Source organism: Apodemus sylvaticus, chromosome 3 (assembly GCF_947179515.1).
Source record: "Apodemus sylvaticus chromosome 3, mApoSyl1.1, whole genome shotgun sequence".
NCBI classification, from domain to species: Eukaryota; Metazoa; Chordata; class Mammalia; order Rodentia; family Muridae; genus Apodemus; species Apodemus sylvaticus.
In genome coordinates this window covers 9,974,087-9,989,878 of record NC_067474.1, presented here as the reverse complement: position 1 = coordinate 9,989,878, position 15,792 = coordinate 9,974,087, and the positions used below count along the sequence as shown (strand labels likewise).

Here is a 15,792-nt window from a genome sequence, read left to right as displayed (position 1 = left end):
ACCAAGTATCAGAACAAGAACAAATCACAAGGTTTAAATGCTAATATATACAACTCATACAAAAGTTGGAATATGATTATTGTGTGACCCAGTTCTATCATTTTATCCCATAATTTTTATGGTACTGCCTTTGATTGCCTAGCAAATTATGATAATTTTGTGATATTTTTCTATGAAGAAAAGAGAAAATTTGTTCTAGCTTCTAGCATGACTGATCTAATTTGAGTTCCTGAGAGCTCAGAAAAGCATTTCAGTAGCAAAAATGTGTTACTGCTAATGGCTTGCACACATTTTGTTTGTTAATTTAAATCCTTATTCAATAGCACATAGACTAAGTCCTGTCATTTTGAATGTTATTCAAACAGATAGCTTCAGGCTTTGTTTATTTCTATCTTGCTCCCTCTAACCACACATACTTCCAGCCAAGAGGAGCAGGATATGGGGGTATCTTTCCTACACCAACTTTTTGACATAGGAAGGTTTTGTGCAGTGGGCAAGCAGGGAAGAATGCTTTGGAAGCCATTGCTATACCAGAATATTGGAATACCATAACTTCATGTAGAAGCAACAATGAATCATCTAAATAATTCCAGTCAAGCTATCCTGAATGCATCCTAACTCAGCTCTCTCTAGCTCAGTTCCAGAAATAATCAGAGGCCATTAAAATGCTACCCAAGACGATACATTGTGACTGAAGAAGCTGGGGAATGAAGAAATTAGCAGTTGGAACTTTTGCAGTTCTATTTTCTTTTGTGCAGTTGGAAAAGGAACCATGTGATAGTGTCGATACTGCCATGTCCCTTCTAAGAATCGCAAAACGATCATTTCAAGCAAGCAGTTTAGACACTGAAGCTTTTCTATATGGATACAGATTGGCTCTTCTGGCAACTAATGGTACTTGGAGCAAAATGGAAACACAAAATAGCCCAGAGTGAATGAAGTCACTCCTCTGTGATAGGTGCTGACAAGATGCTCAGTTGGTAAAGTTCTTGCTGTGTGAACACAAAGACCAGAGGTCAACCCCCAGAACCCATAAGAAACTGTGGCTGTTGTGCTGTACACTTGCAGACCCAGCGCTGGGAAAGTTGAAACCAGTGGGTCTCTTAGGACTGCTATCCAGTCAGCACCCTAAAGAAGCTTCAGGTCTCAGGGAAAGGATCTATTTCATAACAAAACAAAACAAAGCAAAGCAAAGCAAAGCAAAACAAAACAAAACAAAAACCAAAACAAAACAAACAAAATACAAAATGAAGGCTCTTAAGTATCAACACATAAAACCTCCATATGAATGCATACACACACAGACACACGCACAGACACACACACACACACACACACACACGCCTCACACAAAGACTCCTAATTTAAACTATCCTTCAAAGTAAATTGGACCCATTAGCAATAGTTTACAATTTTAAGTATGGAAGAAATAGGAATGAGATGATTCTATTTTCAATATAGGATGTCCAGGGATGTATTAATCATAAGCACGGGTCTGTTGTCTTGTTTTTGTTTCTATGGGGAACTAGTAGTTCTTCTGGTATTTATTACCACCCCAAGTACTCGTTCCCACAAATGTAAGGCAGGATCCAAATTTGGAGCATCCTATTGCTGAGGCCATGCTGGGGCTTTCTTCACTGCACTTCTCTGCCGTTTATGAAGGAGTCACAAACGACTCTGTGACACTGATAATTAGTTTTAAAACTGTACCTTTATATTATGTAATTTAAATGTTAAATTACTTCATGTCAACCAAGGAAAAAATTAAACCTACTTAACTTTGTTTTTTTAATAGCAACTAGAAGGAGCTACAAAATTGAAGCCCCCGTATTTTTCCAAGATAGTGTAAAAGTGGATATTTTTAAATTTTGTCCATGATTGAAAGTACAAATTTTTCTAGAAGGAAGATATTATAGTCAAACAAGAAATTTCCTAGTGATTTTCTTAGCTTCCTAGCTGGACTTTCTTATTCTTGCCTGAGATTTTTAAGCTCAACCCCTCTGGTAATGAAAGCACTTGTAAAACCAAACGGCGCCCTGTGAATCGCAGCAGTGGGTTCACATGTCTGTATTCACTGGGGATCCACATGTGATGATCCCTTCCAGGAGTTGGAATCTTTCAGATACAGGAACTCAAATGCCGGATTTTACCACCAGACATTCAAATGAAAGAGTTGAGAGACAGTGAAGAGTTATGAGGCAAACAATAGCCTGTCTCCCCCAGAGCTAGAGCACAGTTCTCTGCTTCCCTTAGGATGCTGGAAGTCTGAATTTTGTACATGGAAATACATGCCCTGAAGAGCCTGGAAGCCTGCCTGGAAAGCAGACAGTATATCCAATGTTGTATGATTGATTCTTTCAAAAACAAAAACCAAACCCAATAATCAAAATAAGCAAACAAAAAACAAAGCTGCTTTTAAATTTTTTAGTCAATCCTGAGACTTCTTCCTTAAAATATATAGAGCATATTGTTGGTGGTGGCGGTGGTGTTGTTTGGATTGGCTAGGGAAAAAAAAAACATACATAAGCATTTGAAGATCAGTTTTTCTTTAAGTAATATCTCATCGGTTCTAATCAGGTGCTCCTTAGCCAGATGTGGTATCTCATGTCTATAATCGCAGCCCTTGGGTTGCTGTGAGTTCTAGATCATCCTGGGCTACATAGTGAGTAGCACTAACCCAGCCAGTAATAAATAAGGTGGGTGGGTAGAGGCTGAGTTAGGGAGGGACAGGCAGACAAAAGTTGTAACACTTGACACCCCCTGTTCAGTGGCTACATTGATAGCCCAGCTGAACTAAAATCTTTTCAAGTCTCTTGCAGGTAATTTTGCTGTGTTGCTATTTACAACTTGTGCAAGGAAGAATAAGTCAGTGTAAAATGATAAGGAAAGTTGTTGACAAAAAACCTTCTCTGTGTCTGTGTTCCCAGTAGAAGAGGGGGCCATGCTTTATCGGGAAAGTACAGACATTTCTCAGGATTAGAAAATGAAGTCAAGAGTTTCCTTTCTTCATGCAGCAGGTATAATGAGCATTATTGATTAAACTGTTAGGGTCAACAGATTTAAAACTAGAGCAGAGGACACCTTACTGAGGACAAAAGGTTATAGCTGTTGAGGAGGCAAGCAATTAAATGAAATTAATTTTCTTCTTACATGAACCATTAGATACAGTGGTTGGCCTTCGGTGGCCTACAGGTACATGCAAAGCAATGTGTAGAACAATTCCAGTCCATTCAGATGCTAAGACCTTGTGAACATCGTGTCCAACTAGAAGTTAATTATGTAACTTTGAACCATTAGCATGAGAAAAATTCAGAGGAATTCTTAGTAATGATTATGATGTTCTCACTTCTCTACTTGCTTATTGGGAAGTGAAAATAAAATTTTTTATTATAAATAAGGTTATTCAATTTTCTTTTTTTTCTTTTTTTCTTTTTCTTTTTTACACTCCAGATTTTATTCCCCACCCTGTCCACCCCCTGACTGTTCCACATCCCATACCTCCTCCCCATCCTCCTGTCTCCACGTGGATGTCCCACCTCCACCCCACCTGACCTCTAAACCCCTTGGGGCCTCCAGCCTCTTGAGGGTTAGGTACATCATCTCTGATTGAACATAGACTTGGTGGTCCTCTGCTGCTATTGTGTTAGGGGCCTCATATCAGCAAGTATATGCTTCCTGATTGGTGGTCCAGTGTTTGATAGATCTTGGGGATCCAGATTAATTTGACTGCTGGACCTCCTACAGGGTCGTCGTCCTCCTCAGCTTCATTCTGCCTTCCCTAATTCAACCACAGGGGTCAGCAGCTTCTGTCCATTGGTTGGGTGCAGATATCTGCATCTGACTCTTTCAGCTGCTTGTTGGGCCTCACTGAGGGCAGCCATGCTAGGCTCCTCTTTTTAAGCACACCATAGCATCAGTAATAGTGTTAGGCCTTGGGACCGCCCCTTGAGCTGGATCCCACTTTGGGCCTGTCGCTGTACCTTCTTTTCCTCAGTCTTCTCTCCATTTCTGTCTCTGTAGTTTTTTTCAGACAGGAACAATTATGGGTCAGAGTTTTGACTGTGGGATGGTAACGTCATCCCTTATTTGATGCCCTGTCTTTCTGCTGGAGGTGGGCTCTCTAAGGTCCCTCTCCCTTCTGTCAGGCATTTCATGTAAGGTCCTTCCCTTTGAGTCCTGGGAGTCTCTCACATCCCAGGTCTCTGGTGCATTCTGGAGCCCTCCGCCCAACCTCCTATCTCCCAAGGTTGCCTTTTTCCATTGTTTTCTGCTGTCCCGCAGGGCTTCAGTCCTTTTCCCTCCTCCAAAGTCAGATCACATTCCCCTCTTACCCCCCTGCCCCCGCCACACTCCCCTGCTCCATCCACTTTCCCTCCCAGGTCCCTCCTTGCCACTTGTGATTGCTTTCTTCTCCCTCCGCACTGGGACTGAGGAGTCCTCACTTGGGCCCTTCAGCTTATTGACCTTTTTGAGTTCTATGGACTGTATCTTGGATACTCTGTACTTTTTTTTGGCTAATATCCACTTATTAGTGAATACATGCAATTGCTGGTGGTATTGAAAACTGGTACAAACACTCTGGAAATCAATCTGGAGGTTCCTTAGAAAATTAGAAATAGATCTACCTGAAGACCCAGCAATAACACTCTTGGGAATATACCCAAAAGATGTTCCACTATGCCATAGGGGCACATGTTCCACTATTCATAGTGGCCTTATTTGTGATAGCCAAAAGCTGGAAACAACCCAGATGTCTCATGACCAAAGAATGGATACAGAAAATGCAATTCATTTACACAATGGAATACTACTCTGCTATTAAGAACAAGGACATCCTGAGTTTTTCAGGCAAGTGGATGGAACTAAACTTGTTTCCAGCTTCTGGCTATCACAGATAAGGCCCGTGTAAGGCTCTGTTGACATTGGTAGTTCAGATTCTTCTAGGAGTGGATCAATGACTGTGACTTCTGTTACCCTGGCCCACAGGTGCACCCTGAGTGTGACACTGGAGCAAGCCATCACTCTAGCAAGAAGCCATGGGCTCCCTCCTCGGTACATTATGCAGGCCACAGATGTGATGAGAAAGCAGGTGAGTCGCTTTCCTGTCTGCCTTTGGGAAGATGTTTTCTAGTTTGGCTTTGTTCACTTTTCAGGTATGAAACTTGTCTAGGCAAATGACAGTGGCTAAGCTATGCCTGGGAAGCATGCCCAAGGAGAAAACACTGCAGACCCTCTTCCTAGTGCCCTGAACCTAGGAAATAGGTATCTGTGATGTTACCTAGAAGCAAAAAGGGAAATGGCCACACAAAACAGGAGTGGACTGGGGCTCCTAGTAGTAATAAAATAATATAAAACCAGGATATGTGGTACTTCGAGAAACTGGATTGGGATGGAGGAGGTAAGGAAGAAGAGGAATTGAGGAGGGCCCTGGTAGTTTCTGTGATCTCCCAATGTCTTCCATGCCATGATAAAATGTGTGTGTCATCCTGAGGAAAAACCTCTCACCTCAGAATTCCCATTAAAGGCTAAGTATGAGCCTTTAAATTGACTTTCCACCAGCAGAGATTGTACTCACTTTGTATCTCTTTTAAGCAGAATGAATCTCCTAAACTGTAACCCAGTAGCATTTGAAGAACTTAGGTAACTTGGTTATAAATTGTCTAAATTATTTTTTTAAAATACACCAGCTTCCATAGTTCTGATTATAAAATAGAATCAAGCTTGTACAAAAGACATTTAAGCAATGATAAGACAAATGAGAGTTATCAATTTTATATTTTTCTGTCATCTCTTTTTGGCCTGATGCAGCCAAGCTGACTTGTCTTGAGTTTTTCAATGACAGTGACTTCATTAGATATGCTTTAATAATTATAACCACTTTATTCATCAGAACTTTTCCCAATCAAATGAAGCATTTTCAACCCCCATGGGTCTTGTCCCAGGATTTCACCATGGGATGTCAAGCCAGCCAATGAACAAATAGACTGAAGAAGCCAATACCCCACTAGCTTCCACAATGCCCATTGCAGGGCTAGTGAGTGTTTATGTCTTGCATTTCTGTTTTGGGAATCAAGAGTAGAAGGTGACTGTGAGGAACTTAGAAGGTTGCACGGGGATCAGTTAGATGTTTGGACCCACCAGAAGCACATGACATACTATTGTCCAGCTGGCAAGTGACAAACACAGATGCAACCTGCCCTATGGTATAGAAGGGACTCAGGGAAGGAGATACACAGATTCACCTTGAATAAACAAACCCAGGTAAGCTTGTAGGCTCTCACATGAGAGGTGGGATTTAGGATAGAAACTAGTGCAAAGGGCTGAAGTCTTACTTGCTTTCCTTCCATTACTCTTAGAGATAGTGCATAAGAAGCTCTGCCAAGGTTTCTTCAAAATTACCACCTACGAGGAAAAGGAGCTAAAGTGAGCCTCCTGAGAGCATTCCACCAAGGAGCTGATTCTGAGTTTATTCCATATTCATTCCTACCTGTGGATCAGAGTTATGGCAACCCTCTAATGTCTTTGATGATTAAATCAAAAATGTAAATAGAGACAATAGAGAGAAAGCGAAGTTGGTGTTATCTATTCCCCAACTTCACTGCTACAAAGTTCACTGCAAGCATGATATACATATACAGTATTGATAGTTGGTGTAAAATAAAGCAGAAAGACTGGAAAGCCAGGCAGATTCTAAACTGAACCATTTTTTATTGCTTTTCTTTCTTCCTTCCTTCCTTCCTTCCTTCCTTCCTTCCTTTCTTTCTTTCTTTCTTTCTTTCTTTCTTTCTTTCTTTCTTTCTTTCTTTCTTTCTTTCTTTCTTTCTTTCTTTCTTTCTTTCTTTCTATCTTTCTTTCTTTCTTTCTTTCTTTCTATCTGTCTTTCTGTCTATCTGTATTTCTTTCTTTGTTTCTTTGTTTCTTTCTGTCTGTCTGTTTGTCTTTCTGTCTGTCTGTCTGTCTTTCTTTTTCTCCCTTCATAAATACACAGAAAACAAGTGCACCAGAGAAGCCCTATCTCTGAACACAAGACAGGAAGCATGGCAGCAGCCTGCACCCACTTGTGGCTAAGACACGAGGCTATTTCTGGTATAGAGCAAATGCTTAGATGAAGTTTGTTCACTAAGATGCTTCTTTTTCTTCTGCTTCTTTTTAATTTTTTATTAGATATTTACTTTACGTACACTTCAAATGAAGTCCCCTTTCCACGTTACCTCTCTGAAAATCCCCTATCCCATCCCCCCTTCCCTGCTCACCCCCCCCCCCTAAATTTCCTGACTTGAATTGTCTTCTGGGGAATCCAGCCTTCACAACACCCATGGTCTCTCCTCTCATTGATATCTGAAATGTTCATCTTCTGCTACATATCTTGCTGGAGCCATGGGTCCCTCCAGGTGTACTCTTTGGTTTGTAGTTTAATCCCTGGGAGCTCTGGGGGTACTGGTTGGTACATATTATTTTTCCTCCTGAAGGTCTGCAAACCTCTTCAGCTCCTTGGGTCCTTTCCTAGCTGCTCCACTGTGGAGCCTATGTTTATTCTATTAGTTGTTATGTGAGCCATGGGTATTTTGATCCACTTTCCAATAAGAATCAAAGTATCCACACTTTGGTCTTCCTTCTTCTTGAGCTTCATGTCTGTAAGTTGTATTTTGGATGTTCTGAGTTTTCAAGCTAATACCCACTTATCAGTGAGGGCATGCCATGTGTGTTTTTTGTGATTGGGTTACCTCACTTAGGATGATATTTTCTAGCTCCATCCATTTGCCTAAGAATTTCATGAATTCACTGTTTTTAATAGCTGAGTAGTACTCCATCCTGTAAATGTACCACATTTTCTGTATCCATTCCTCTGTTAGGGGACATCTGGGTTCTTTCCAGCTTCTGGCTATTATAAGTAAGGCTGATATAAACATAGCGGAGCATGTGTCCTTATTGCATGTTGGAGAATCTTCTGAGTATATGCCCAGGAGTGATATAGCTGGGTCCTCAGGTAGTGCTATGTCCAATTTTCTGAGGATATACCAAACTTATTTCCAGAGTGGATTTACTAGCTTGCAATCCCACTAGTAACAGAGGAGTATTCTTCTTTCTCCACATCCTTTCCACCATTTGCTGTCCCCTGAGTTTTTGATCCTGGCCATTCTGACTGGTGTGAGGTGGAATCTCTGGGTTATTTTGATTTGCATTTACCTGATGATTAAAGATATTGAATATTTCTTCATATGTTTCTCAGGCATCTGGTACTAATCAGTTGAGAATTTTTGTTTGGCTGTGTACCCCATTTTTAATAGAGTTTATTTGGTTCTCTGGAGTATAACTTCTTGAGTTCTTTGTATATATTGGATATTAGCCCTCTATCAGATGGAGAATTTGTAAAGATATTTTCCAAATCTGTTGGTTGCCATTTTGTCCTATTGACAGTGTCCTTTGCCTTACAGAAGCTTTGCAATTTTACGAGGTTGCATTTGTCAGTTTTTGATCTTGGAGCATAAGCTTTTGGTGGACAATTCAGGAAGTTTTCCCCGATGCCCATGTGCTCCAGGTTCTTCCCATTTTCTCTTCTATTAGATTCAGTGTATCTGGTTTTATGTGGAGATCCTTTATCCGATTGGACTTGAGCTTTGTATAAGGAGATAAGAATGGATCAATTTGAATCCTTCAACATGTTGACTGTCAGTTGACCCAGCACCATATGTTGAAAATGCTGTCTTTTTTCCCCTGGATGATTTTAGCTCCTTTGTCAAAGATCGAGTGACCATAGGTGTGTGGGTTCATTTTGAAGTCTTCAATTCTATCCCACTGATCTTCCTGCGAGTGTCTGTACCAATACCACACAGTTTTTATTGATATTGCTCTGTAGTAGAGCTTGAGGTCAGAGATGGTGATTCTACCAGATGTTAATTGTTGGGAAGTTTTCACTATCCTGGAATTTTTTTTTTGTTTAGAAATTGATTTTTCTAACTCTATAAAGAATTGAGTTGGAATTTTGATGGGGATTGCATTGAATCTTTAGATTTCTTTAGGCAACATGGCCATTTTTACTATATTAACCCTGCTAATCCATGAACATGGGAGATCTTTTCATCTGAGATCTTCTTCAATTTCTTTCTTCATACTTGAAGTTCTTATCATATAGATCTTTTACTTGTTTGGTTAAAGTCACACAAAGGATACTGATTCCTCCAGAAGTTCATTTACTGTTGAGAATAGTTTTAGCTATCCTGGGGTTTTTGTTATTGCAGATGAGTTTGAGAATTGTTCTTTCTAACTCTATGAAGAACTGAGTTGGGATTTTGATGGGGATTGAATTGAATCTGTAGATTGCTTTTGGCAAGAGGGCCATTTTAACTATATTAATCCAGCCAATCCATGAGCATGGAAGTTTTTTTCCATTTTCTGAGGTCTTCTTCTATTTCCTTCTTCAGAGAGTTGAAGTTCTTGTCATACAGATGTTTCACTTGTTTGGTTAGAGTCACACCAAGATACTTTATATTGTTTGCGGCTATTTTGAAGGGTGTCATTTCCCTAATTTCTTTCTCAGCCTGCTTGTCCTTTGAGTATAGGAAGGCTACTGATTTGCTTGAGTTGATTTTATAACCAGCCACTTTGCTGAAGTTGTTTATCAGCTATAGAAGTTCTCTGTTGGGGTTTTTTGGGTCACTTACATATACTATCATATCATCTGCAAATAGTGATAGTTTGACTTCTTCCTTTCCAATTTGTGTCCCTTTGACCTCCTTATGTTGTCTAATTGCTCTAGCTAGGACTTCAAGTACTATATTGAAAAGATATGGAGAGAGAGGGCAGCCTTGTCTAGTGCCTGATGTTAGTGGGATTGCTTCAGGTTTCTCTCCATTTAGTTTGATATTGGCTACCAGTTTGCTGTATATTGCTTTAACTATGTTTAGGTATGGGTCTTGCATTCCTGTTCTTTCCAAGACTTTTAGCATGAAAGGATGCTGAATTTTGTCAAATGCTTTTTCAGCATCCAATGAAATGACCGTGTGGTTTTTTTTCTTTGAGTTTGTTTATGTAGTGGATTGTATTGATGGGTTTCCATATATTGAACCATCCCTGCATCCCTGGGATGAAGCCTACTTGATCATGGTGAATAATCGTTTTGATGTGCTCTAAGATTTGGTTGCCAAGAATTATATTGAGTATTTTTACATTGATATTCATAAGGAAATTTACCTGAAGTTTTCTTTCTTTGTTGGATCTTTGTGTGGTTTTGTTATTAGCATAATTGTGGCTTCATAGAAAGAGTTGGGTAGTGTTCCTTCCATTTCTATTTTGTGGAATGGTTTGAAGAGTATTGGTGTTAGGTCTTCTTTGAAGGGCTGATAGAATTCTGCACTGAAACCATCTGGTCCTGTGCTTTTTTTTGGTTGGAAGATTTTCTATGACCCCTTCTATTTATTTAGGGGTTATGGGACTGTTTAGATGATCTATTTGGTCCTGATTTAATTTTAGTATTTGGTATCTGTCTAGGAAATTGTCCATTTCCTCCAAAATTTCCAGTTGTGTTGAGTATATAGGATTTTGTAGTAGGATCTGATGATTTTTTGAATGTCCTCAATTTCTGTTATTATAGCTCCCTTTTCATTTCTAATTTTGTTAATTTGGATACGGTCTTTTTGCCCTTTGGTTAGTCTGGCTAAGGGTTTATCTATCTTGTTGATTTTCTCAAAGAACCAGCTACTGGTTCTGTTGATTCTTTGTATGGTGGTCTTTGTTTCTACTTGATTGATTTCAGCCCTGAGTTTGATGATTTCCTGTCTTATACTCCTCTTGGGTGAATTAGCTTCCTTTTGTTCGAGGGCTTTCAGGTGTGCCCTTAAGCTGCTAGTGTATGCTCTCTCCAGTTTCTTTTTGGAGGCACTCAGGGCTATGAGTTTTCCTCTTAGCACTTCTTTCATTGTGTGCCAGAGATTTGGGTATGTTGTGTCTTCATTTTCATTAAATTCCAAAAAGTCTTTGATTTCTTTCTTTATTTCTTCCTTGACCAAGGTATCATTGACTAGAGTATTGTTCAGTTTCCATGTGTATGTGGGATTTCTGTTGTTTTTGTTACTATTGAAGACCACTTTTACTCCATAGTGATCTGATAAGAGACATGGGATTAGTTCCATCTTAGGTTTGTTGAGGTCTGTCTTGTGACCAATTATATGATTGATTTTGGAGAACGTACCAGGAGGCGCTGAGGAAAAGGTATATTCTTTTGCTTTAAGTTAAAATGTTCTATGTATATCTGTCAAATCCAATTGGTCCAAATCTTCAATTAGTTTCACTGTGTCCCTATTTAGTTTCTGTTTTCCTTATTGGTCCCTTGAAGAGAGTGGAGTGTTGAAGTCACCCACAATTATTGTGTTAGGTGCAAGGTGTGCTTTGAGCTTTAGTAAAGTTTCTTTTATGAATGAGGGTGTCCTTGCATTTGGAGCATAAATGTTCAGAATTGAGCATTCTTCTTGGTAGATTTTTCCTTGGACCAGCAAGATGTGTCCTTCTGTGTCTCTTTTGATGACTTTTGGTTGAAAGTCAATTTTATCTGATATTAGAATGGCTACTACTGCTCGCTTCCTGAGACCATTTGCTTGTAAAAGTGTCTTCCAGACTTTTACCCTAAGGTAGTGTTTGTCTTTGTTACTGAGGTGTGTTTCCTGTATGCAGAAAAATATAGGGTCCTGTTTAGGTATCAGTCTGTTAGTCTATGTCTTTTTGGGGGGCAATTGTGTCCATTGATGTTAAGAGTAATATTGATTGTTACATCCTGTCATTTTGGGTGTTATTTTTTATGTTTGAGTGGTTATCTTCTTTTGGGTTTGATGGATGAAGCTTACCATCATGCTTTTTCTGGGGTGTAATTTCCCTCCTTATATTGGCGTTTTCCACCTATTATCCTTTCTGGGCTGGGTTTCTGGAAGGTATTGTGTAAATTTGGTTTTGTCATGAAATATCTTGGTTTCTCCATCTATAGTGATTGAGAGTTTTACTGAATATAGTTGTCTTTGCTGGCATTTGTGTTTTCTTAGAGTCTGCATGAGATCTGCCCAGGATCTTCTTGCTTTCATAGTCTCTGGTCAGAAGTTGGTGTAATTCTGATAGGTCTTCCTTTATATGTTACTTGCCCTTTTTCTCTTACTGCCCTAAGTATTCTTTCTTTGTTTAGTACATTTGGGGTTTTGATTATTATGTGATGGGAGGTATTTCTGCTCTGGTCCAATCTGTTTGGAGTTCTGTAGGCTTCTCGTATATTCATGGGCATCTCTCTCTTTAGGTTAGGGAAGTTTTCTTCCATAATTTTGCTAAAGATATTGACTGGCCCTTTAATTTGTAAATCTTTTCTCTCATCTATGCCTATAATCCTTAGGTCTTCTCATTGTGTCCTGGATTTCCTGGACATTTTGGGTAACAAGCTTTTTGCACTTTGCATTTTCTTTGACTGTTGAGTCCATGGTTTCTATGGTATCTTCAGCATCTGAGATTCTTCTATCTCTTGTATTCTGTTGTTGATATTTGCATCTATGGCTCCTGCTTTTTTCCCAAGGTTTTCTATCTCCAAAGTTGTCTCCCTTTGTGATTTCTGAGTTATTTCCACTTCTGATTTTAGATCCTGGATGGTTTTGCTTAGCTCCTTCACTTGCTTGTTTGCGTTTTCCCGTAATTCTTTAAGATATTTTTGTGTTTCCTCTTTCATGACTTCTGCCTGTTAACCCAAGTTTTCCTGTGTTTCTTTAAGTGATTTTTGTATTTCCTCTTTATTGGCTTCTATCTGTTGACCCATATTCTCCTGAATTTCTTTAAATGATTTTTGTGTTTCCCTTGTAAGAGTTTCTACCTTTTGGTCCATTTTCTCCTCTATTTCTTTAAGAGATTTATTTATGTCCTTCTTGTGTTCTTCTAACAGCATTATAACCAGTGGTTTTAAATCCAAATCTTGTTTTTTCAGGTGTGTTAGTGTATCCAGGATCTGCTGTTGGTGGAGAATTGGGGTCAGATGCTCCCATATTGCCTTGATTTCTGTTAGTAATGTTCCTGTGTTTGCCTTTTGCCATCTGATTGTCTCTGGCGTTAGTTGGTCCTTTTGTCACTAGCTGGTGCTTGAACCTCCTGTGAGCCTGTAAGGCTATTTCTTTTTTTTTTTTTTTTTTTTTTTTTTTTTTTTTTTTTTTAGTGCAGATGAATTCTTTTTTTTTTTTTTTCAAGTTTTTTTTTTATTCGATATAATTTATTTACATTTCTAATGATTTCCCCTTTTCTAGCCCCCCCCCCACTCCCCGAAAGTCCTGTAAGCCCCCTTCTCTTCCCCTGTCCTCCCTCCTACCCCTTCCCAGTTCCCCGTTCTGGTTTTGCCAAATACTGTTTCACTGAGTCTTTCCAGAACCAGGGACCACTCCTCCTTTCTTCTTGTATCTCATTTGATGTGTGGATTATGTTTTGGGTATTCCAGTTTTCTAGGTTAATAACCACTTATTAGTGAGTGCATACCATGATTCACCTTTTGAGTCTGGGTTACCTCACTTAGTATGATGTTCTCTAGCTCCATCCATTTGCCTAAGAATTTCATGAATTCATTGTTTCTAATGGCTGAATAGTACTCCATTGTGTAGATATACCACATTTTTTGCATCCACTCTTCTGTTGAGGGATACCTGGGTTCTTTCCAGCATCTGGCAATTATAAATAGGGCTGCTATGAACATAGTAGAGCATGTATCCTTATTACATGGTGGGGAATCCTCTGGGTATATGCCCAGGAGTGGTATAGCAGGATCTTCTGGAAGTGAGGTGCCCAGTTTTCGGAGGAACCGCCAGACTGCTTTCCAGAGTGGTTGTACCAATTTGCAACCCCACCAGCAGTGGAGGAGTGTTCCTCTTTCTCCGCACCCTCTCCAACACCTGCTGTCTCCTGAATTTTTAATCTTAGCCATTCTGACTGGTGTAAGATGAAATCTTAGGGTTGTTTTGATTTGCATTTCCCTAATGACTAATGAAGTTGAGCATTTTTTAAGATGCTTCTCCGCCATCCGAAGTTCTTCAGGTGAGAATTCTTTGTTTAACTCTGTACCCCATTTTTTAATAGGGTTGTTCGGTTTTCTGGAGTCTAACTTCTTGAGTTCTTTATATATATTGGATATTAGCCCTCTATCTGATGTAGGATTGGTGAAGATCTTTTCCCAATTTGTTGGTTGCCGATCTGTCCTCTTGATGGTGTCCTTTGCCTTACAGAAACTCTGTAACCTTATGAGGTCCCATTTGTCAATTCTTGCTCTTAGAGCATACGCTATTGGTGTTCTGTTCAGAAACTTTCTCCCTGTACCGATGTCCTCAAGGGTCTTCCCCAGTTTCTTTTCTATTAGCTTCAGAGTGTCTGGCTTTATGTGGAGGTCCTTGATCCATTTGGATTTGAGCTTAGTACAAGGAGACAAGGATGGATCAATTCCCATTCTTCTGCATGCTGACCTCCAGTTGAACCAGCACCATTTGTTGAAAAGGCTATCTTTTTTCCATTGGATGTTTTCAGCCTCTTTGTCGAGGATCAAGTGGCCATAGGTGTGTGGGTTCATTTCTGGATCTTCAATCCTGTTCCATTGATCCTCCTGCCTGTCACTGTACCAATACCATGCAGTTTTTAACACTATTGCTCTGTAGTATTGCTTGAGGTCAGGGATACTGATTCCCCCAGATTTTCTTTTGTTGCTGAGAATAGTTTTAGCTATCCTGGGTTTTTTGTTGTTCCAGATGAATTTGATAATTGCTCTTTCTAACTCTGTGAAGAATTGAGTTGGGATTTTGATGGGTATTGCATTGAATCTGTATAGTGCTTTAGGCAAAATGGCCATTTTAACTATATTGATTCTACCGATCCATGAGCATGGGAGGTTTTCCCATTTTTTGAGGTCTTCTTCCATTTCCTTCTTCAGAGTCTTGAAGTTCTTGCCATACAGATCTTTCGCATGTTTGGTAAGAGTCACCCCAAGATACTTTATACTGTTTGTGGCTATTGTGAAGGGGGTCATTTCCCTAATTTCTTTCTCAGCCTGCTTATCCTTTGAGTATAGGAAGGCCACTGATTTGCTTGAGTTGATTTTGTAACCTGCCACTTTGCTGAAGTTGTTTATCAGCTGTAGGAGCTCTCTAGTGGAGTTCTTTGGGTCACTTAGGTAGACGATCATGTCGTCTGCAAATAATGATAGTTTGACTTCCTCCTTTCCAATTTGTATCCCTTTGACCTCCTTATGTTGTCGAATTGCCCGAGCTAGTACCTCAAGTACAATATTGAAAAGATAAGGAGAAAGGGGGCAGTGTAAGGCTATTTCTACACCACTCGATAACTGGGTTTCCCCAGGCACAGATTGCTGATGTGTTGCCCTACTCTTAGGTGCCCTTGGAGCCCTGGTATGTCTTTCCCCAAGCAATATTATACTTGGGGTGTGTCTGTGAACCTGGTGCTCCATGTCTGCTCTGTCAGGGAGCAAAGGTGGTGGTTGCAGTAGGAACCTTTTCCAAGTGCTGATCCCTCTGCAGGGCAAACATCCCCTGACAAGGCTGATACACAAATGGTCCGCAGAACTGCCCAGGCCCTGGGTGCAGGCAGAACCCTGATGGCCTGAGACCCAAGCAATGTTAGACTCAGGATATGTCTGTGTACCTGTCACTGCTTGTCAGATCTGTCCTGTGTCCAGGAGCCAAGATCTTAAGCTGTTTTTGTATGCTTTTTCAAGTTTCTCTTTGGAGGCACTAAGAGCTATGAGTTTTCCTCTTAGCACTGCTTTCATTGTGTCCCATAAATTTG

At 40.0% G+C, this 15,792-nt stretch overlaps 1 protein-coding gene across 2 annotated transcripts in view; it reads left to right on the top strand.

Moving 5' to 3' along the window:
* The window catches only part of Prex2 (phosphatidylinositol-3,4,5-trisphosphate dependent Rac exchange factor 2), a 311,821-nt gene that overhangs the window by 278,102 nt on the left and 17,927 nt on the right, over positions 1-15,792 (top strand). For both annotated transcript variants that reach the window (XM_052175955.1, XM_052175956.1), the window contains one exon: positions 4,987-5,089. In XM_052175955.1, the coding sequence (XP_052031915.1) occupies positions 4,987-5,089 (103 nt within the window). The remainder of the gene's footprint in view (positions 1-4,986; positions 5,090-15,792) is intronic.